The 23,733-nt window shown below is 35.1% G+C and overlaps 1 protein-coding gene across 1 annotated transcript; it reads right to left on the reverse strand.

Annotated features, from left to right (window-relative positions):
- Positions 1-1,085: 1,085 nt before the first annotated feature.
- On the reverse strand, positions 1,086-23,241 carry CCDC18 (coiled-coil domain containing 18). The gene is given in 24 exon segments (XM_010128443.2): positions 1,086-1,151; positions 1,153-1,272; positions 1,712-1,828; positions 2,849-2,948; positions 4,009-4,222; positions 5,058-5,221; positions 5,687-5,829; positions 6,306-6,473; positions 7,843-7,959; positions 9,434-9,511; positions 10,090-10,224; positions 11,005-11,136; positions 11,939-12,049; positions 12,863-13,083; positions 13,754-13,914; positions 14,024-14,127; positions 15,482-15,791; positions 17,244-17,365; positions 18,126-18,222; positions 20,106-20,234; positions 21,087-21,196; positions 22,173-22,340; positions 22,596-22,752; positions 22,929-23,241. Coding segments are annotated over 24 exon segments (3,543 nt in total). The 5' UTR covers positions 23,228-23,241.
- Positions 23,242-23,733: the final 492 nt, after the last annotated feature.

Raw genomic sequence — 23,733 nt, forward strand, 5'->3', positions numbered from 1 at the left:
TTGGTTTTTTTCTTTTTTGTTAATTTCTAGAGGGTTAGCTTCCCTCCTCCCCTCTTGAAAAAACAGGCTTACAGGCTGGACCTAATTTGAATATGAACTGGAATAAAGCAAGCATCTTTGAAAGAACTTATTTCTGCAGAAAGCCTGTTTATCTCAGATTGCATTTGTACTTGTAGTGACTGATTCATGCCTCAAACCAAAGACCGGTATCATTCATAAAGTTAAATTAGCTATCTTCTCTATTCTATCTGTATGCTCCCAGTCACTATGCCAAAAAATCCTCTCTTCTCATTCCTATAAGCATCCTAGATCTCAGTGCTTTTTTGATGCAATTATTTTCCCAAGATAGATATCCAAGTCATAAGAAGCTCTCATCATACAGCATATTGTTTCATTTCAAGGAAGACCATGTTTTTAAAATAGAGGGGGGTAGATTTAGATTAGATATTAGGAAAAATTTTTTTACGATGCGAGTTATAGAACACTGGAACAGGTTGCCCAGAAAGGTGGTGGATGCCCCATCCCTGGAAACGTTCAAGGCCAGGCTGGATGAGGCTCTGAGCAACCTGATCTAGTCAGGGATGTCCCTGCTCCTTGCAGGGCGGTTGGACTAGATGACCTTTGAAGGTCCCTTCCAACCCTAACCATTCTATGATTCTATGATTCTATGATAGCCAGAACATTAGGTTACTAAGGATAATCAATACTTACTTTGCTCCACAAAGCAGACAATTAGAAGTGTGCCATTAAAAATTGTAATTTTTAAATCATTAAACTGGTTTAACATTAGGGGATTAAGATTCAGCAAACACCAGGATATAAAATTCAATGGTTTGGGGAGAATTATAGAATGGTTAGGGTTGCAAGGCACCTTTAAAGGTCATCCAGTCCAACCCCCCTGCAAGGAGCAGGGACATCACCAACTAGATCAGGCTGCTCAGAGCCCCATCCAACCTGGCCTTGAATGTTTCCAGGGATGGGGCATCCGCCAGCTCTCTGGGCAACCTGTTCCAAGTAATGAATGTAATGACAATCATTCTAAAGAGACACTGTATCATTCCTTCTAGGCAGTTACAGTAATGGCATTAAAAATTGATAATTTGTTGTGTATCCTTGGGACATTTTACCTTTTCAAGAGCTTCTAGGCTCTGATTTTTTTCTTTAAATTTTTTTCTTCAGCTTATTTATTTCTTGATCTCTCTGGAGCAACTCAAACTCTTTTTCACGAAGCTCATCTTTAGAATGCTGGAGTTTCTTCTCTAAGTTCACAATCTGAACAAAAAATGCAATTAAATCAGAACAGGTATTTTACTGAAATCAGAACAATTTCAAAAACCTCAAACAGCAAAACCCACAAATACAATCAGTATTACCTCTGACTTTGGATTCACTTGTCAATTATTTATTTTATTTTGTCAACATTTTCATTTACTAAAAGACCAGTTTGGGAGCTATATCATATCAAGTCCAAAAACCCCACATTTTTATACTGATATATCCCTGTAAAATTTTTAGTTTCAATTGACAAACATAAAATATTTCTGCAGGTACATTATTAAGGTACTCCCTTCCCTCTCCCTGCAATAAGGGATCAGTTTTACTTTTCTAGATTACACCTGTTCAGCTACTGTGTCCCAGGACCAGACTTTCTCATAGAATTAGCTGTCCTTTGTTAGGGAAACTGTTTTTTTTTAATTTAAGCAAGAATTACCTGTTTATTGCACTCCTTAATTTCTAACTCTGATTTCTCTAAATTGCACTGTAATTGAATTATTTGTTGTTCCATTTCTCCCCTATGTTCACGAACTGTCATATCCAACTGTGTAATCTGGAGGTAAAAAAGGAAGAAAAGGAAATACTTTATTTTGAACTAGTATGCATATTTTAAGAAGTAATATTGCAAAATATGATAGCAAAAGGAATGAAACTAATCCTTTGTAATCTCAAGAATACTATTTCAAGTGTCAATATAAATACGCACCCTAGGTATCTTCTTTAAAAAATAGGGGCCAAACACAAAGATAAAAGGAGAAAATTGGCAAAACGTCTATAACTGAGTATGTTTGGTCCTCAGATACACAGAATATAAACGTAGTTCTCGTTTTAAACAGAATGTAATGCATAGCTTATTATACTAATCCATCTTGTTAGGAAGTGATGAATTTTGCCAAAGCAAAAAATATCCTAATGCTTTGATGAATTCCCAGAGCAGCTCACAGGGTACTGTGGCAACAATTATTTTATTTTATTTTATTTTTTTAAATCTCCACTACTCCTGCTCTCTGAACCTCAAATATTCTTGGATAGAAAGGCTAGTAACTCCTGCAGGAAGTAGCTATTAGAAGGCTAATTGTAAGTGACAATTTTTCCATGATGGGTATAAAATTCTGAAGCCAAACCAAAAGACTGAAAATATTTCAAGTGAGCTGCAGAAATTTGTTTACAACACAAAGATACTGGTTCATATTTAGAGGCTGCTTTAGAGCTAATGAAATATGCTCCAGGGCAAACAAGGAAAGGAATCTATCATCTCCAAACACACTTCAGTGCAGATCTTTCCTTCGTTTTGTCAAACATCAAGATGAAAATAGTTGTCATGTAACTTTATCACTAAGGAAGATAACCTGGGACAGGTTTGCATGAGCTTTCTGTTCTACCAAAACAGTAGCCTGCGGTCCCTTTGGGAAGTACAACCTGATTTTCCTGGTACTATAAGGCTTCAGTAATGTACAGCAGGTTTTGAGGTTGACACTGTGGCTATATTAACAGTAGAGCCTAGCAGGCTTTTTATAAGTTATCTACTTAATAACAGGAATAATTGTCAGTAACATACTTAAAATTATCTGACCTGAGCTGCTCTTTGTTTCAGTTCCCAATTCCTTTCTTTCAGTGCTTGGTCCATGTCCAGGAGTTCTTGGTTTTTTTCTTCAATTTCTCCCTTGCAATACCTGAAATTCTCGTATGTTTAATTGCTTAATGCACATTCAGTTGCTTAGCTTCAAGTATCTGGCTTGAAAATCATAAGGTCTATTAATTACTTAAAGTCAAATTACTCTAAAACGTGAATCAACTGACTGCAAAGAAACAAACTCAAATTGAATTAACTGTTAACTATATTCCAGGTGGAGATTTACCAATAACTTTATTATTCAAGTTGTTTAATTGGTTATCAGGACATGTGTCCTGGTTCTGGCTAGGATAGAGTTAATAATCACCTGAGCTGGGTGGAGAACTGGAGCTGGTAGCCCCTATGGCTGGGGCATCCAGCTGGGATAATTAACTAATTAGCTAACAGCTGGGGTTAATGTACCCAAATTACTGAAAGGGCTATTCCATCTCATCTGACATCATACTCAGTATATAAGTGAGGAGGGTGCTGAGGGGAGTCTCCTGCTACTTGGAAGAAGCTAGGTGTGGACATTTGTTGTAAGCCATTATACTGTATTTGTTTTCCATCACTGTTTTGCTTTCTTCTGTTATTGCTGTTAAATTTATTTTTTGTTCCATCTCAACCCACGTGTTTTTGCTGGTGGTTTTTTTTTGTTTGTTTACCCATTCTCCCTTCTGTCCCACTGGAGGGTGGGGGGAGTGAGAGAGACACTGCATGGTCTGGTCCCGATCAGGGCTGAACTATGACAACATGTTCTTAAAAAAGAATAGTACAAAAGAAAGTATTGCTAATTTACAATCAGAAAGGCAACTGGACAATTTCACTATAAAAGAAAGTAATTCCTCTTAAAATCATTTCACAGCTTTCAGATTCAGAAAATAATTTTAGCAGATTTTAAAACAGAATTCACAAAAAAGAATTTAGCATCACTTTTAGAAATTAAAAGTGAGCTGAGGAGCTACTGCATCAAGTTATCTTACAGCCATAAACCACCTAAAAATTAGAGAGCTGTTATGAAAAAAAAAAAAAAAAAAAAAACAAAACATCCAAACTACTCGCTGTTCCTGTGGAAAACCTAAGACAACTAAGTTTTAATGATGGATAAGATACTGGCTTACCTGAGCTCAGTTGTTAGATCCATGATAGTAACACGTTTCTCCTCCAGAGAGGACTGTGCATTCTGTAATGCATCTTGCAATTCCTGAAGCTGTGTTAAAGTGATTTTTAGTTCTCCATGGGCATTCTGTAATGCAGATTCTAGTTCTGCTATTTTCTGTAAGGCTTCCCTGTGGCAAGTCTCACTTTGAAGCAGCTTATCTTCTAAATCATTCACTATTTTACACACACACGCAACACAAAACACAAAATGTTTGATCATCAGTAAATCAGGGTCTCTATGCAACACCACTGCCTACTAGCACTTGTGGCCATAATCAATTTTCAGTATCACTATTTTTAGTAAAATCTAGAAAAACAGTGACTTCTGAGGTTATACAACAACCTTTTCATGGGACCTAAGCCTTTGCTGGTTTTATTCAGTTCATCACCTATAATTGACTTGAAATATGAAGACGTATCCCAAAACATTTGGCCAAGGAGAAAGTACAGAGACAATATAGCAACGAATATGTAGTGCTATGAAAAATACAAGCAGAATTGCTAGTAAGCATCCGGTTTAAAAGAATTGCAAAATTAAATTAAATGGAAGAGGAGTGGTTGGAAAGTTTGTTATTTCCATAGAGTCACTTGTCCATTTTTCTGTTTATTTTAAAGAGCTGAATTTTTGTGAATAGCATATGCTTTTACTAAATCTGTGTCTTGTTTGATTACCACATTAAGAATCTGCATCACCAATTTACAGGAAAACTATTTATTCATTTCACCTGGGGTAAAAGTATATCCCACAAAAATAAAAATTTGCAAAAAGTTTGTGAGTTTTTTGGGTATGGGAAGGGTTTTTTGTTTCGAGTTCTGTTTTTACGTTTTTTTTTTTTAAAAAAAAAAAAAAGAAAAAAATTATGGTATTACCAAGACATTAAAAAAAATCCTATTTTGACTCTCCTGTCCTTGATTATAAAACAGGAAGAAAATGAAAAATATCTAATCTAATATATACAGAGAAATAGCATGATGAAAAGAAGCTTGAGAAACAAAATAGCGAAATTACCCATATTTGCCTTTTCATTGAGCTCTGATCGTGCATCTTCCAAAGTAATATCCAACTGATGTATCTGCATTGCTTTCTTCTCACCATCTTGTTTTAATTGCACAACTTCTTTTTCTATACCAGAAAGTTCATTCTTGCACTGATCCATCTCCAATTTAATTTGTCTACATAGAAGAAGCAACCAGAACAAAACAAACCCTTGTAATAACAACAGCAACATGTGTATGTCCTTACATGCTTTAAGACAACAAGCATTTGTTAACAAAATAGGAATAAAAACCCCCTCATGTTATGTAGGCTTTTCTCAAAATCAAAACCATATTAAGACTACCAAGCTCTCTCAGAATCTACTATCTAGAATTACAAGCAACTTGGTATATTTATTAATTGAATTGCATTATGAAGTGCCAACTTAAGGCTCAATAGGTTGCTGGGACATGCATTAATTCCATTGGAAGACTGTTTCAGAAACAAATGCCTCTGCTGGTAAGAAATTTCCCTTCTGATTTCAAGTCTACGCTGATACAGGGACTGAACTGACTACCATAGCTGAATACCATTTCAGACAGCAATCTTTCTTATTGATATGTCTCTCTGCAGAATATGCCTCTCAGTTATTCCAAACCTACCTGATTGTACTATTAAGTTCATCCACCTTCTGTCTGTGTAAATCTGCTTCCTGAGCAGCTAGGCAATGTTTCTCCTCTACCTTTCTCAATTCATCTTCTGCATACGTTTTCTGCTTCTGAAGCTCTTGTTCCAAATTGGATACCTATTTAAAATGGTATTTTTAAAGTGTTGGTACTATTAAATTACATACGAAAGAAATATACATCCTTGTCTTGCAACTCACATAGCGAGAGTTTCAACACAACTGATTCCTTTACAGTCTAAAATTGTATATAATTTAAGGCTAGAACTTTGCAGTCACATTTGCAAGACAAATAGTTACTAATAAATATAACAAGATTCAACTTTCTGAATTTCAATACACCTCTCCTTAATTGCAGTCTAGCATTTGATTTTCCAAGTACTTAGCCACTCTAATACTAGCTAGAGTTTCTGATGACATAGAACCTGGTTTAAGACAAAACAAACCACTGAACTCTTTATTTTAGATATATCTAAAATAATAACTATCAACTCAGTTATCAGAGAAATATTCAGACTTAAAAGGTATTACAGAAACATATATAAAAGCATTTAATGAGCTGGTTTTATGTAGACACTTCTCACACCATACTGTACCTGTTTTTCAAGTTTAGTTTGATTATCTTCGAGCTCCCCATTTCTAATAGTTTCCTGCTGTAACATTTCCTGCTGATGATGCAAAGCTTGTTGTAAGAGAATATTTTGTTCACTTGTGTCTTGAATATTCTGATCTTTTAGTTTTATTTCTTTCTGTAAATAAAGAACCTGAAAACAGATTTATTTTCCATTACAATAAAACATTTTTATTTGCACTTGCATCAGCTAGTCTCTTAATTCTTGATGAGCACAGAATCACACCTGTGATTCAATAAAACTTCGGGCTCTGAATTTCATTGCATTCCAGTTTCAACAGTACATATCTCATAATTCATCACTGAGTTGTGCTTTATAGAGTGAGAAAAGAAGCAACTTATCAGACCCAGTTTTTGACTTCTTGCTCTCTAAATATACTTAAAATAGTCAGTGTTTTAAAAACTTACGTAACAAAGATCCTTCATTTCTCGATTACTGAACTACTTTTATTTCTGTTACTCTTCATTTCTCACAAAATCCTTGTTTTCCCCTTGAGATTTTGTTCTCACTCTTCCCCTTTATTTCTTCCTACCTCTATGGCAATAGTCATTCCAATTAAAAACAGGAATTCTGAGAGCCTAACTTGTCACGTGTTGAATGGTCTGACTCCTCAGTGATGAATGCCAATAATTTTCCAGGAAAAGAAAAAAAAGAAGGCGGGGGGAGGAAGTATTCTTTAAAAAGAAAAGAGGGGGGTGGAAATCGCTAACTGCTCACCCCAAAGTGGAAGTAGTGACTGTCACATATATAAACATCAGTCACAATTACAAAGCCTCACTTGCTACCCTTGAGTTTCACACAGCATCCAGTTTCTTCATATGCAGTATGAGAACAACAGATTTTAGGGCTTAAAAAGCAGTACTAAGTATCACAGGCTTATGTGTAACACAGACTATAGATTTCCATCCAGTTACTCCTGCACAATCTCCAGTTGACTAAAAACTATTTTTCTCAGCAGGTAAGGCAGCATTGACATGAACAGCTTACTATGATAAATTAGTTCCTGTGGTTAGACATCTCCACAAATAAAAATCTAAATATTTAATATTTAACTTTTTTTTTTTCTTACTTTAATGTAGTTATGGAAAGTATGATAAAATTCAGGGAGTAAAATTTTTACTTGAAGTAAAAATTTTCTTATGCCCGGGACTTTTTCCCCATTAAGATACTTGAAACACAAATCAATTATATGCACCTAAGTTTATATTACAATAGTGCTCTCTCCATTTTTTTTCCAAGATAACGCTTTCTTTCACTTAATTCCGATTTTGTTGCTTCTTTCAACAATTCATTTATCTTTTCCCTAAACTTATCCAGTGTTTCTTAGTTATGATTTTCCCCTTTACCCTCACAAAATATATAGTCTTTTCCCAGCTTACTTCCTATTCACAGTTCCTGCTGCAAATGTTTTGTTTCTTATTTCACAGACAAACTTTTAGATTAAAGAATTCATAACAAGTGTTCTCTGCAATACAGAAGAGTTGTTAAAAGAAGCTGTTACCTCTTCAGACTTTTTTTTGAGCTGATTTTCAAATATCTCCTTATTTTCTTGTGACTGTCTCAAATACAGTGCAACTTCTTCCTTACATACATCTAGTGCTGACTCAAGTTGTCTCACCTAGTTGAACGTAACAGATTACTTAAAATTGCATGACATAGTTTTTATTAGCTAGTAAAAAAAAAGTGTGAAAAAACATCTTTGCATAAAATGTCCGAAAAGCTACATTTTAATCTCAAGAGTATTAAAACAGGCACGGAAAACTATGATAAACTTTAAAACTCGAATAGTATTCAGAAATTAAAATTATTTGTGAAATTGAACTACAACACTTTAGACTGTGTTTAAATTGGATGAGACTATCAGTTATGAGAAGATAGCCCAGTATTTGTCTGTAGCTAGAATTTAAAAGCAAGCATATGCCCAATACCAAATCATTCATCCACTATATTTTATCACATATAGAATTGTATAAATAAATTTGGAATGATCATTATATGAGCTGTGACAAGTCTTTTTCAAAAATAACGTTCAGTTCTTAATACAATTCCTCTCAGAAAGCTACTAAACAGCATTTTTTTTTTTCCTTTCTGCACTGAGAGTGCCTGAGTTCTATCAAGAGGGAAAGGAAAAGCTTTTAAGCAATGTCAACACTGTTAATCTATTTTACCCTTTTACTACTAATTTGGATTAGAGTAATCTCTAACAAATATCTTATAACCTTTAACAGATAAAAGTTATACTGAACAAACCCCCAGAGGTCTTAAGCCATAGTAATTAAGACTTTTGTTAACTGTTTTGTTTCACTGCTAAGAAGATTTCTCATCAACAAAAATTGTGCTGAATTTAGCTGCATATTGGCTAATACTTTCAATGCTACTAGTTTTCTAAATCATACTGGATTGTATACCTGTATCCCCACCTGAATCAATAGATTTTTGAAGAGAAGTGATAATAGGTCTTAATTTTAAATCTCTGGAAAATATTCCAAATACTACAAAGCCACTTAGATAGAAAATTGGTCCAACACAAGTTCAGAAAGAGCATGCTGCCAGCTAAGTGCCCAGTATCTTCTCCTTTCTCTGAAAATTTAATACTGTTTGAGACCTGACCCTGGTAAATTACTACATAGCAATGGTTTATTACAATACTGTTATAAGTCTGCATAGAAAATATTTATCAGGCAAACAGCAGGAAGCGGTATAGATGGTTAAAAACATGATCAACACTATAGTATCACGTATGTCTAAAATATATGTCGTAGCTAGAGCAAAAACCTACATAACATTACCTTTTTTAGACAATGTTTTACTTTAAGAGTACAACAAGCACAAGTCTGCCCTATTTGTAACTAAATTTTATAAAGCAATTATGCATTGCATAATCTCTTACTGCAGGTTTCATCATACTTCCAATTAAAAAAAAAGGGGGGGGGCGGACGGGGGACTTCAGGTTAATGCCTTCCAAGATATTTACTTGAGACAAATTAATATAAAGCAGCCTTACTATAGGTTTTCTATAGAGGATAAAAGGAAATACAGCAGTACTGCAAACTTTATAACTATTAACTGAAAATTACAAAAAGCTTACTAACTTTGATTGTTTCTTCTGTTAAATGACTTTTCAGCATCTTCAATCCCTGATCCTTCTTGACATTTTGAGTTTCCATTTCCTGTTTGTAAACATATTTTTATTCAAGAAAACAAAATGTAAATATAGTAACAGTAATTTAACTAATGAAAACTCAGACTAAGAATCAGGAGAAAAAAAAATCAGTGTATTTAAAATACAATTGCTTGTGTACTGTATTTGTGTACATCATACTCTGAAGGGAATTTGGTTCCTGATAGGTGTCCCTTCATATTCTGCAGCAGCACGAATTATTAAAAGGAATAAAACACTGCCATAATAGAACATCCTTGGTTTTCCACCTAGTGCAAAATAGATACAATTGTTCTTTATCCAGACCTCTTTCCTTTGATTAGAGCGAGAAGCCCAAGGGGCAAATCAGAGGCATAAACAGAATGCTGAGACAGGAAACAATGAAAGGTCATTAAAGTTTGTACAATATATAGTAGAAGTAGGTGGGGACTACACTAGATTCAGTCAATTTCTCAAAAAAGAATTAAGAAGTGAAAACATAGTATCTTTAATTTTCTCCAATTTCTCCACGTGTTTTTGGACATGCTTTTCATCATTATTAGTCACTTGTTTGATTTGCATTTAAACAAAGTCAAGTGCCCACCTTACCTCTCTGCTTTCTATCAGCAGCCCATCCAACGATTCAATGTGATGCTGTTTACGTATAACATCTTGTTGCAAAATAGATATTATTTTCTCTTGTTTAATGAATTGTTGATGTTTCTTCTCCAGCTGTGTCTGAAGCTGTCCATAAGTAATTCATAGTTCATTAACTTAAGCTTTTTCAGAGAATTTGTACATCTAAAAATGTCATTTAATTCTATTCACTCATCCCTTTAAGAATGAAAAGTAAATACATTCCTGCTGTCAGCAGTATTGCAGTGTCTTAAAAATACCAAGAAATCCCAAATGCTTAATATTTTAAAGCAACAGGAGAATCACGAGAATGAGAGCAGGCAGAGTGTAACTGTCTGTCATCAGTCAAGACAGTAAGACATGCATACATTCTTCAGTAAAAGATGACAAGCATCTTGAACAGCTAGAAATAGCCATGGTTATATTTCTCATCACATGAAGCAACAGAATTTTTCTCCAACGACTGAAAAACCTACCAACAGTTCTCCCTGAACACAAATGCTCATAAGGCTCAGGCTGGCAGAGGTTCAGCAAAAGAGAGAGTATCTTTAGAAGCTGTCATGGTTTAACTCCAGTAGGCAAAAAAGCTATAATTTGTTGTTGTTGTTAGGTGTTTGGAGCAAAGAACAACGATATTCTTCCTAAGTCACTATTTCTCTTCATTTGAGCAGGGAAGACAATATGAATATCTCAGAGGCAAATCATGAGATTGTGTAGTGTTCAATGGAAAATGAACTAAAAATCAGGAAATGTAAGAAGATATAACTTTTTAATATAACTTTTTAAATGGACATCTGCCTCAGAATTACTAAAAAGACAAAGAAATTAACAGGAAAAGAGTTACCAAGTATATCACTCACACATACAAGTACACAAGGAAGGTCTTACTAGTTCAATCTGTTTCTCCATCTCTTTGTGTTGCTCAAGGTGAACCAACTTTGCTTTTTCAAAAGCAGAAGTTACTTGGTCATGTTCTTTGCTGATAGCTGTTTCCAACTCATGAACGCGTCTGTTTTTTCCCTGAGAAACAGCAACAACAAAAAGGACTTTAAAATACTTTTAGCTGTGATATTAAGGGGTGATTTATTTGATGATCAAGTTCCTAGATTTCAGAAAAGAACAACACAGAAAATACTGAAGTTATATACAACATGTTAAATCTCAAAGGGTATCACACCTATAATATAGGTGTAGAATGCCACTAAATGCAGCCACTACACAGAGACAAGGTATCTGCCAAGGTGGACTATTGGCAGAGTGTAACAACTGGAGCAAGGAACTTCTGACAAAGACAATAAAGAAATTCTACGTTCACATGGATAGATGGAATCTTTAAAATACAGGTTTCCATTTGAAAGGGACCACGTTAATAGTTTCCTTTTCCAGCAACCTTAGACCCTTTCCCAAAACTAAAGAAGTTTGTATAACAATAACTAGATTGGAATTTACAGTGCTCCAATTGTTAGGTCACCTTCTTTACTTAATACCATTTAAATGACTTTTATTCACAGGTATTTCGCTGAAACAAATGGCAATGCTATAATTTATTTCAGTAGGACCAGATTTTCATTGCACATATCATCAAAGGAAAAAGTAAGACGTCCATTAATAACATCACGTTCAAAACCAGGAAAAAAGGGATGTTTTATTTGAAGCAAGATTCAGTTTTAAAAACTTCACTGTCTAAAAACTGCACAGATTGTTTAGCAGATCTGAGAGTCTATCCATTTTGAATACATGGAATAATACTGTTTTAACTTAAGCTTTAATCTCCATTTGTGTCTTTTTAAATAAACGTAGTTTCTCACTGGAAATGTTTTACCATGAGTTCCTGTTCCAACTCAGTATTTTTTGATGCAACAGTAGAATAAGCAATAGTGTTTTCTTCCAACTGTTTCTGAAGGGCAGAAAGTTGAGAAGATTTCTTTGTTATCTGAAATTAGATAAGGCACAAACCAGCATGAATGCAACTGTTTTGGAATTTATTCAAGTACCTGTATATACTTTCTTACCACCAATTCCATTCTAGCTACTACTGTTCCTTAGTATTCTCAGTTATTTATTTGTTTGTTTATTTTTGTATGATTTATTAAACTTTATTACTTACAGAGAAGAATTCAGGACAATTTACCTCAAATGTATCCAGCTCATGACAGTTATCAGTGCCATACGAGTGAGTTAGCTATTATAGATTTATAACATTTACGGTCGTTATTAGGAAATACTGCAAATCTTATTATGCTGGAATTCTATAAACACATTAGCACCAAAATGTAAACATTAGCATTTTAATTTATTCAACCAGAGAAGAGCTAGCTGAAGCTTAATTTCTTTCTTTTGTGACTCTCCAGTAATGATGTTACTCTCTGGCAACTGCACTAACATTTAATGAGGAAAAATACAACTGTTTCTTCAACATCTATTTCTTAGGCTTGCACATGAATTCAACCACACCAAAGCAACAAGACTGCGCATATTTTCCAAATAACAAGTCAAAATAGTCGTAGTAAAGCCTGCTAACTACATAAGCTTTAAAAGGAGTTTTCGACAACTAAAAAATTAAGGCTGCTATCTTCAAGTTTTTCCGCTTGCTCATAAGTTTATTTCCAATTTTTCTTAAATAAGCCAGATTTTAAAATTAACACGGCAATTGGTGTTTTTCCATAACTATTGTCTTAACTATCTGAAAACAAAAACTGAACTAAACGAAGAGTGACATATTTTTTTAGTGCTGCTAAAAACTTACTTCTCTCTCTAAGCTACTAGTTTTTGAAACCTTCTTCAAGAGGTCTTCCTGTATGACCTGAAACTGACTGGTTCTCTGAGCCATGCTGGTCTTCAAAGAAGAATTCTCATCATCTGCTTTTGCCAGTTTAGTGCGTAATTCTTCTATCTCTTTCTGGAAGCTTTGCCTCTCCTTTTCAAATTGTTTGCTGATAAGTTCCAACTGTTGACATTTTCTCCTCTCTTAAGGCAGAAAAAATAAATTTAATAATAATTTATAAAAGAACATGCAAACCAGCACTCAAGCAAATAATCATACAAACTGAAGAGAGGAGAAATATAACTAAATGACAGTTTAGTGAACAAACACATATAGTACTCACAAACAAGGCTGTTTAGTTTTTCCCTTGTAATGTAACTGAAAGCTGTGATTCAGGAGAACAAACAAGAAACCCCCAGAAAAAAAAGAAACGTAGACAAACAAAAAAAAATTGAAGACAGTCTCATTATATAGGCGTCCTGAAGTTGTTTCATGGAGCAGTCCTAATAGTAATCATAGAAGTGATTGCAGAATTTCTGCAACAACAGGATACAGACAAAAGAATCAAAGAAAATATGGAGACCTTAGCATAACCTACATGAAGAAAAAATACACGGCTCTATTTCAACACAACTCAAAGCTTGGATATTGCTGAGCAAGTAACTTAACTAGCAGAAGGAAGAATATTGTGCATGGAGAACACAACAATTTCCAGAATTCCAAAGTGGCAAAATGCTCCCTGTTCAGCTAAACTGTATCTGTTAGCTCATATATATTTCAAAAACACTATAAAAACAATTTAAACTCCATCAAAAAATTCCTATTCCGTGGATTAATCAAGACAGAACTGTGCAGCTATTTTGGTAAGCTTACCTCCTTGACTTCTGATCAATTTAACAGGCTCTGTTTCCAGGCCACATAACCTGCTATTTTCTTGTCCTTCATTATCATTAGAAGGATGCTCAGCTCCAGTACAGGTGGTTAAGTGTGCACAAGGCTTTTTCATTTCTGCTTCTTTCATTGCCAGTTTAATGCTATTATAAAGGAGGAGACAATTATTCAACATTCTTTCTACATACCAGTTCTAATATCACCTTATTATCTGCCTACTCTTGCGGTAACTTAGTAACCAGAAAGTTATACCTTAGGTCTGCAATCAAAGGTTTATTTGATTCATAACAAGATTCAGAGCGCGCTTCTTTTGTTGAGGTACTGGATAGCAGGTGTTTCAAGTGGTGCCATTTAAACTAAAAGTTAAGGGAAAACCAAGATGAATGTAAAATTTACTTTCTATTGTTAACAGCATGATTAATTCATGTGTTATACAAGCATATATATTTTAAGACACATATACCAGGATGTTAAAAGTTTGGATAGCTTGATCACTCAAATTATTCTTTTAAGTAAGTGCTTGCAAAATTGTCTCAAATTAGTAGAAATTACAGGTATTAAGGCCCTCTGAAATTGAGGTCATTCCTTTAGATATCTTTGTACAGGTACTGAAATGTGAACATTTTTGCTGTGAAAAATTAAATAAATGGAGATATTATCAGTAATTCCATATTTTGAACTTCTTACATTATGCTTTTTTTCAGATTTCTATGACTGCATTTAATACCATTTTTTCCTCAAATTACAGAGGGCTTCTGAATATTTCATTAAATTACCAGAATAATCCATTTTTTTTCCCAGAAAATGTAAATGTATTTTCCAAAGAGAGCCCTAAAACAATTTTTAAGGCTCTTCCAAATAAATGTCTATGGTCACAACAGTCCAATACATCATTTTTACACAAAATGGCTATATTCTCTTCAGCAGAGGTGACTTTTACAATTCCAAAATCGTACTTATAATTTTGTTTTCATTACAGCTACTCACATTTATACTTCAAAACCAAAGATATCTGATCCAATCTGCATTCCTGACCTCATGCGTCTCTCTAGCCCTTCCTGACTTCCCAAGCAGTTCCTCCAGCAACCCCATTCAGTTCACAACTTTGCATTTTTTACATGACTCTCCCAATCACAGTCAGTTTAGTTATAAACTTGGCCAGTACAAGCTTCAGGCTCATAAGCCAGGTTTCATCCTAGTGAAAAAAAAAAAGTTCATTCACAGTCAGGGAAGGTGTGCCTTCTCTTTCCCCACAAAAAAAAAAAAAAACACCTACAAACACCTCTCCTGCTCTAATTTCTCCATTGTTGAGGTTGACACACCGACTCTGGTCGTGTGACACAATGTGTCTGCCATATGAGAAACCTCATACCGTTCTACTGAGAAGAACCTGTATCATATAATAGGACATCATCATGTTTTACAGATTATACATACATCTGAAGACTCAATACACAGATCAGAGGAATGTAAAGTATAATTCTAAATGCTTACTGATTAATCAGTTCCAAGGCATCTATTCCTTGTTCTTGAATAAGAAGAAAAAAGTAAAATATTTAAATTAAGAAAACATATAATCTATGCATTTTGAAAACTGAAGATACTTTATGCAGATTATTTCTCAAGAACGTCACAGGATTTCCATGCAATGTCCATTAGAATTGTTTAAGACACACAATACAATTTTTAAGGATGTATCAGTTACTGTACCTCTTCAGATGTACTTAGAGACAACTGGGAAATAATGGTTTCTAGTATGTTGAGCTCTTCCCTTGAGTCTTCAATTTCTTGATGACATAATTTCAAGTGGTTAAGTTGCTGTTCAGTAAGTGCTCTCAGCTCTGCATTTTCACTTATTAGAGCACTTTTCTCCTTAAGTACTATTTCCTTTTCACTTCGTTCACTCTCAAGCTCAATGATCTTCTGATCAGACCAAGTCAGCATTGATACCATTTCAGTGTTCTTTGCCTCTAGAGTCTTAATTTCTTCTTTTGTGCTATGATTCTCTTCCTTTAATAATCTAAAAAAGTACATCCATTTAAAAGGTATAGCTCAATACAGCAGATTGTAATTATTAAAAGTACTACAAGAACACACCATAGCTATACTGTTTTACTAGCTTTCTCCCTCTCAAAGTCTAGGATTAGCTCTATACAAAGGCTTTACTAAGCCTTCACGTTCCTAAGGACCAAGATACAAACTACTATCAGCAAACACAAGGAGAGCATAAACTACTTCTCATTCTCAAGCAATTTAATAAAGTTTTAAGCACTGTCAGGAAAGTCACTGGTAGGAAATAGGTCAAGGGGGCTTTAACTGTGCTGAAGTCAAGTAAATTTAAGAACAAGATAAAATAACTATATAACAAAACCAAAAATCACAATGCATGGAGGTAACATACTAACACTCGCATAGTGTAGCACTCTGCTACTAACAAGAGAAGGAGAGGTCTTGTTTCTTCTCTCACCTCGTATCTGACTGAATTAGCTCAGCAAAGGTCCTGATGAGTGCCAAACCCAGTGCATGTTCGCAGAGAAAAGAGGGCAGTCTACTGGAAAGACCTCCATCAGCAGCAGAAAGCTATTAAACAGGTTCAGGATAGTGTAACGGTGTTCACATGCTGTCCACCCTTTCCAAAATGTCCCAAAGAACAATTGTTAAGACAGGAATGTGAGTGTGGACAACGTGCAAATGGGATACCCAAAACTGTCTGAGGTGGTGTTTGTCCCAACCTAAAAATGCTGAAGGCAACCAGCTGATTAAAGGGATGAGAGAATTACCAAAAGACTTGTGAAACAAAGGCTGGTTCAGCTTTAAAAGAAATGTATGAAGAGCATGAAAATTTGTAAGTGGGAAACGACCTTGGAGTGGGAATGGAGTAGCAGTGAAAACCTGGTTTCACACTTCGAGAAACTGCAGCCAACAACACAATCTCTGTTCAGGCCTGAGTGCAGGCTCCCCATCAAATGCCAAGAGTATCCTCATTCTAGCTAGGGACTGACAATATGGTGTACCACAAGCAGGGACTTGCACCTGGCAGTGTAAGTGAACTCACAGTGTGCTTTCTCATCGGCACGTACATTAGCAGACTGCAGGCAGCAGAACAGGTATACATAAAACCAGAGTACCTACGTCTCCCACAGAAGCAGTGTGCAAACCAGGGAACCTACGCTCCCAGAAGACTTAGCAGGCTGTTGCTTATTACTGTGAATACGTGGCAGCATGTGGGATTAGAATTTTTAAGGATTAGTTAGAGAAAAGAATTTAGAAATTTTAAAGTGTATGCTAACATTTTTTACTTGTTTGCTATCATGGTTTGTCTGTTGTATTGCTGATACTGATCCTAAGTGTTCACTGATGCTGGTCCTGATTTGAACTATGTAAACTGAACAGCACATTCACAGTGACAGCTGTAAGACGCAATTTCTTCCCAAATAACTGTACAGAGATTTTTGAAAGCCTTTGTTATTACCTTAATTGCTCTTCTAGGATGTCTAGATCCTTTCTGTAGCTGACACACTTTTCATTCAACTTCTCTTTTTCTTTTTCACAATTAATTAAACGTTTTTCCAAGACTACTTCTTCAGCTTTAACCTTAAAAAGCATTTTTTTTTGTTACTGTACAACAAAAATCTAAGCTTCCATATCCAACAGGCTTTTTTAAAAGAATACTATAAACACTATGTTGTTTCTTTTTTTTTTTCTTTCCAGTAAGCTTGTAGATAATTCTATTGCTCACTATTGTGAAAAAATGGACAGGGGCAAAGAAGTTTTCTGTTATCTGGGAATAATGTTATTTTGGTTTAATATTTTAGGGCATATTTGTGGTTGGCAATCTCCTTCCACAAGGAAAGAAGTCTAATCAAATAAAAATTCTCTGTAAGAGATTACTATCTCAGACCTGTATTTTCTCCTCCCACACGGCAGGAAGCATTAACAATTTTGAACACTGGAACTTTGGGAGATGACTTCATTTTTGTCTTAGCTCTTCTCTAGCTCATGTTTCATTGAACAGGCTATACAGAACCAAAACAGTTCTTTTCAAAGGATCATATCCTTTTAAAATCTAAAATTTCCAGCTGGCAAGCAAGAGACTAAAGAAACAGCAGTAGTATTAGGATACCTCAAAGATGCAGTCTGTCCAGACTGTGCGAAGACAGTTTAAAACTGGGTAACTGAAGTTATCAGCAGAAACAGTTGCTTACTGTGTCCCACCTCTCTTAGGACTTTGCCATCAACACGCAGAAAATAATTGGCCCACTGGTGAACCCATTGCTGTTTGCTGCCTAGCCTACTACTAGAAGAAGCAAAACCCTATTAGCATGACAAAAGCAGGTGAAGAAAAAACGCTTACTTTTTCTAATTTTTCAGTTATTTTCTCTTTATAGTTTTTGAAAGCTCTTGTCAGCTTCTCCACACTCAACAAAGCTTCATTTCTTTGCTGTTCTGCTCTGCAAAGAAGCATACCAATTTTTAAAATCACAAATTTCAGTCATTACGTAACTATCTCCTCCAGTTACTAAAAATAACTACTAAATTAACTTCCTTTCTTCTTCCAAGTTTCCAAGCCCTAGATAAAAAAAAAGTTTCATGAGGCACAAATTAAATTAAATATCATTTTTGCATATTAACATAAATAAAATTGCAATAAGATTAAGAATGTGAAAATAAACACTTTTGATTCCCCTTCAAAAATAGTTTAATTCAAATCATCCTCCTGTCCCTACCAGTAAAAACCTGTTTTAGAGGCTGGTATAGCATGCATGATACAAAAGCTCCTAAAATTCAAACTGCTTAAGGGAAACTAGAAAAGATTTTGATACTGAAGGGAGCTCTTGTGATGGAATTATGGTGAGACTGACAGGAACTGATCAAAGAATAAATTATTTGGAGGATACTGGAGAGATGGCATCAATAATAGTAAAGGAAGCTGAGAGTGGGATGATATTAGGTGAGCAACTGTCACGAGCAGCAACCCAGATTGCTTACTATTTTGCTCTATTACTCTTTGCGCCTGCCCCCTTCTTACTTTCCCCTATCATTACTCACTAGGGAAGAAGTTGGGACAGTAATCTTGGGCAGTTCAGGTGTGCAGTCTGTTCAGAACACCCAACACAGGGACACTAGAATTACTGCTGCTCAGTAACAGTGGTCTGAGGACCGCTGCCCGTTTGAAGAAGGCAAAAGCATTCAGAGAAGGGGATAAAGGGATTTCAGAATACCAAATAAAAAAGTGTTAGTATAAAGCACTTCAGTTTGCTTGGCCAAAGAACAGCAAGTGGTTGTTATTACTGATTAAAGGCAAACTAATAATTGTTAATACTACCATAACACTGTATGTTGCCTTTAACACCTGGCCGAAAATCAGTTTTCCGGAAGTACCAAAATATTTACATTTGCAACTAGTAACTAAGTACAGCTAGTTCCAACCCCCCATTCTCTGAATGAATGCTAAACATAAATCAACATATTTCTTCACCGGTAGTACAAGCCCCATAGTATTTCCATTTGTCTACCTATAGGATGGTTAGAGGTAATTTCATGGGTAGACAGACAAGCCAAACAAGGGGTTTGCATTCAAAAAGCTCAAGACATGCTTTCTTAAGTCGTAAATTTAGTTAAATTTTGCCCCAGGTAATTCAGTTAAATGAATTGGGCAAGTAGGAATCTTTTTATTTATTCCTCTTATTTCTTTTAAATTACATTTTAGGGGTGATGGGATTGTATATGGTAACTTCCAACAGTTGAAAAAAGGTACCTAACCCAGTAGCCACACAAGTACTAGTCTAAAGGAGGCCACAGGAAAGGGAAATGAGGATTGGGATGGAATTACAGCACCCTTTTCACAGTACCATATCGACAGGCAGGATTAAGGATAACAAAAATGTTCTCTCCATTAAGTTGTGCTTCTACCACTTCCCTCACACAAAGCTCAAAGATACAGCACTCAGTACTGTTGAATATTGAGTACTGAGCATATGTTGTAGGTTCTTGCAAGACAAAGTAAAAAATAATTCAGGAAAAACATATTCTGGACACATTTCAGCTCTCCACTACATTACATGTATTCTGAAGCGGAAAAAAAAAAAACCCAGGTGATAAACTCATTACTAGTGTATAATATCAGCCTGCAACTACTAGCAAGTTTCAAGATTTTAAAAGTGCCTATTTAAATAATAAGTATCTTCACATAGAATTTCCCTATTTTTTTTTAAAAAACCAAGATCCTTAAAGCAGAGATATAATTTGATTCCACAAAGTAAACATCTGCCAATGGAAACAAACACTTACGCACTATTATTCTGTAATCAGTTTATTAAAATTACTTAGCTACCTTTTTCCTTGTTTGCTTCGTTCAATTAACTCAATTTTCAGATTTTTATAGTCCTTTTTATATCTTTGCAACATATTTTCTCTTTCCATTCCTGTTTTCTGGCTTTGATCTAGTTGATCTTCTGTATCTCTAGCAAATAAAAAAAGCATAATTAAAAATAGGAACTTTTTTGTAAGGGAACTAGATTTTTGTTCTTCTTTTCTGTACATAATGTTTGAGAAGCGCTATCAAACAGACTGCAACTCTCAAAACAAGGTTTGGAACACCAGACTCCCTAGGAGTACATCTGCAGTCTGGACTGGTGTCCAGGTGTCACAATTGCCAAGGACCCAGATGGCTGACTTTGTGTCATGAGATCTGAACATAGAAATCACCATTCTTCTGGCAATAGGTATGACTGGTCAGGATACATGTGGGAAACAACACTAAATATATGTATTTTTTAATTCTTTCATGAAGACAGACTATTGAGATATTAATTGAATATCACATGACATGAAGTTGTAAGATAAGCCAACAGTCACAAATGTCTTCCCAACAGCCTATGGACACCGATTACTTTTACTTGGCCATTTGCTTTGATTAATATATTCATGAAGAAAGAATCCTCTACACTACATGCTGCACAATCACGTTTGGAAAAAAAAAAAAAAAAAAAAAAAAAAGTATGCTTGATTACTACAGAAGATATCCAGTCATGTAGCATACAATCACTCTAGTTAGTTACAAGCACACGTTCATGTTTAGTGTACATTAAAAACTGGTTTCTTTTACCAGCCTTTATTATTTTTCCTCAATGTCCTGAAGTGCATTCAGTACAAAATAAAACACCTCCCTCCTCCTACATATGGCTCTGAAAGGAAAGTTTCAAGCCCCCGATTACATGACCCACACAGTGCCAGTAATTATGTCATCCTCTAAAAGAGATTGGACTAGCAAGCAGACCACAATAAAATGTTGATTTTCAAGTATGCTTATTACCTCAGAATTTTATCTTGAGCTGAAACTTTTGCTTCCAAGTTTACAATCTGCTCTTTCAGCTTTGGAATGCTGACTAAACTTGTACCTAAAGTCGATTCAAGATAAGAAATCTGAAATACAAACATATTTGGGGTTTCATTAACAGTTGCATATATACCTTCAGATGAGACATATAAGAACCTGCTTACTGAATGACACAGTGCTCTTAACCTTACTGTAGAAGATGCTTGTTCATCTACACAAACTGATCTCCAATTTTTTGCTCATTTCCTGCTTCCAGTTCTTAGCACCATTCCAGTGTGATATGCTGTCTAGCAGAGTGATGTCTTTATATGTTGATCTTGTCTATTGCTTTTTCCCAAAAGTTTATATTCTACTATTTGTTCTTTCCATGCCAGACAGTCAAACATTTTGTTTATCTATTTATTTGTACTGTCTTGGGGATAACATTGCTCAGATAAAAAGCATTAAGCAGAGCTATGTTTTGCTAATGTTACATATAAACCAAATACAGGAATATAACTGTCCTGAAAAAAAAATTGTACATACAAGTGTATATTAAATCAGTAATGATTTATTAGATACAGTATTTCCTTCTAATTCATCTTCACTTTTTCTAAATGGTAATATTAATCAAACCTGAAAGGTCAACATTTTTCATTTCCTAGACAAATGACTACTGTGCCATTATTATTCACATTAATCTTAATGTAGCTCAGACGTGTGAACGTACAGTACTAAATACATTATTGAACTACTTTCTTACATAACGTATTCTTCATTCTGTAGCGTATTGGCTTTAAATTAATCTTTGGAACATTAATAGATAGAATTCATAATTAATATAGTTGTTTTGCTTATGGAGAAACAGATTCCAAACTATTTTGTTCCAAGATTAATGCTGTATATTATGAAAAAATAGAATATTAAACTTTAAAGTTTAATAGTAAATCTACATAAATTAAGACATGACAAAAAATAGCATGTTATCCTTGGAATTACAGACTCAAAAGCCACCGTCACTAGGGCAGTTTTTTGGGTTTAAGGCTTGTTCTTCTGTTTGATGAATACACTGAAGATACGTACTCTTGTTTTTGACTGCATCAATTCAAAGTCCATCGCTTCCACTCTGTTCTTTAGGCAGCGGTTCTGATAAGTCAAAGATGCATTTTGCTCATGAAGGGCATCCAGCTTCTCCTTAAGACATTCATTTCCTTCTACACTTTTATCAGAAGTTGTGGATACTGAGTAACACTAGACAGAAAAAAAAAAAAGTGGTTTTTATATATATATACACACACATTTATGTGCATATGTAAGCAATATATATATCAATGGAAACTCTGCAGAACAAGTGTATTTAAATCATACTATGTTTAAGAGTGCTCTGTTGATATAATCGCCCAATGCTATATCAACTCCAAGCCCTAAAAGCACTAAGACAGTCATAAACATAGCAAAGAATAGAAAAAGAGAGTAACAAAATAAGTAATGAAGTGCAATATTTACTTCAGATTTTCTTTGAAAATCCTGGCAAGATGTTTTACCAGTGTTCTTCTTACAGTTGGAAAAGCCTTGATAATTGGAATTAGGCTGAACAAGGTCCTCCAGAGTGAAGTCTACAGCTTCATCGAAACAGTGGCCATAACGTTCACTTGTATTAGTGCTAGGAGGGAGAGTAAAAAGTTGCTACATCATTTTTTCTTTATTATTTTTAAATTGTTCATAAAGAGTATTCAAAACAAAAGCACAAAAGGAGCTACTTGCAATAATCCATTACTCTGAATAAGACAGATTTACACTACAAGGACAGGCTGTTCTCATTCCCAAACACACTCATACCTGGAAAGCTCTTCCTCTACAGTTTGTAGGTTTTTTTCAGTTCTCCTCAGCCGATTCCGTAATGACTGTAAATTTGCAGTCAGGTCTTCATCAGCAGCACTTTTAGAGTAAGTCCACATACTATATTCCATTGGTACCACACATATAGCTAAAATAATGTTTAATATTAAAATATTGTTAATGTATGTTAATACTATTTGCGAAGGTATTTTTAAAGATACCAAAATCAGGCAAATAGAAAAAAAAAAAAAAGAAAAATATGAAAAGGAAACAGTAAATTTCCAAATGTAAACATACATTTCACATACTACTTCTTCCCACATTGACTAGATAAAAAATACTCTGTACAAGTTGTCTTTTTTGAGAAAGCATGTTCTCATGCCACTTAGAAAAAACCTGCTATACGTTACTTGCCAAAAGTCTCTTATACAACACATCTCAGTTACTCCTGAAGTCCCATGCAACTGGCAGGGTGCCTAAAACGCCACATACACAACAAATACCCAAAATTTGCCTTGCTGTCCAATGGCCAGCGAAGTTTAAAAAAAAACACAGCAGCGAGGCCTTGATGGCCTTGATAGTCCAGAGAACGCGAGCTACTAAGCTGGAGGAGCAGCCTTCACCACAGCAAATAAGACTTTGCAGATCGGGCTTGAGATGTTTGATGGGAAATGATCAGATTCAGTGAAACCAAAGCTCCCCGCCGAGGCACTGCCGCCGCCCGCCCTCACGCCGCAGCACGGGGGTCCCTCCGCCGCCCGGCTTTGTAGGCCGGGGCTGGCCGGCACCCGACCCGGCCGCGATC

This window comes from Chlamydotis macqueenii, chromosome 8, assembly GCF_036417535.1.
Source record: "Chlamydotis macqueenii isolate bChlMac1 chromosome 8, bChlMac1.mat, whole genome shotgun sequence".
In the NCBI taxonomy this organism is placed as follows: domain Eukaryota; kingdom Metazoa; phylum Chordata; class Aves; order Otidiformes; family Otididae; genus Chlamydotis; species Chlamydotis macqueenii.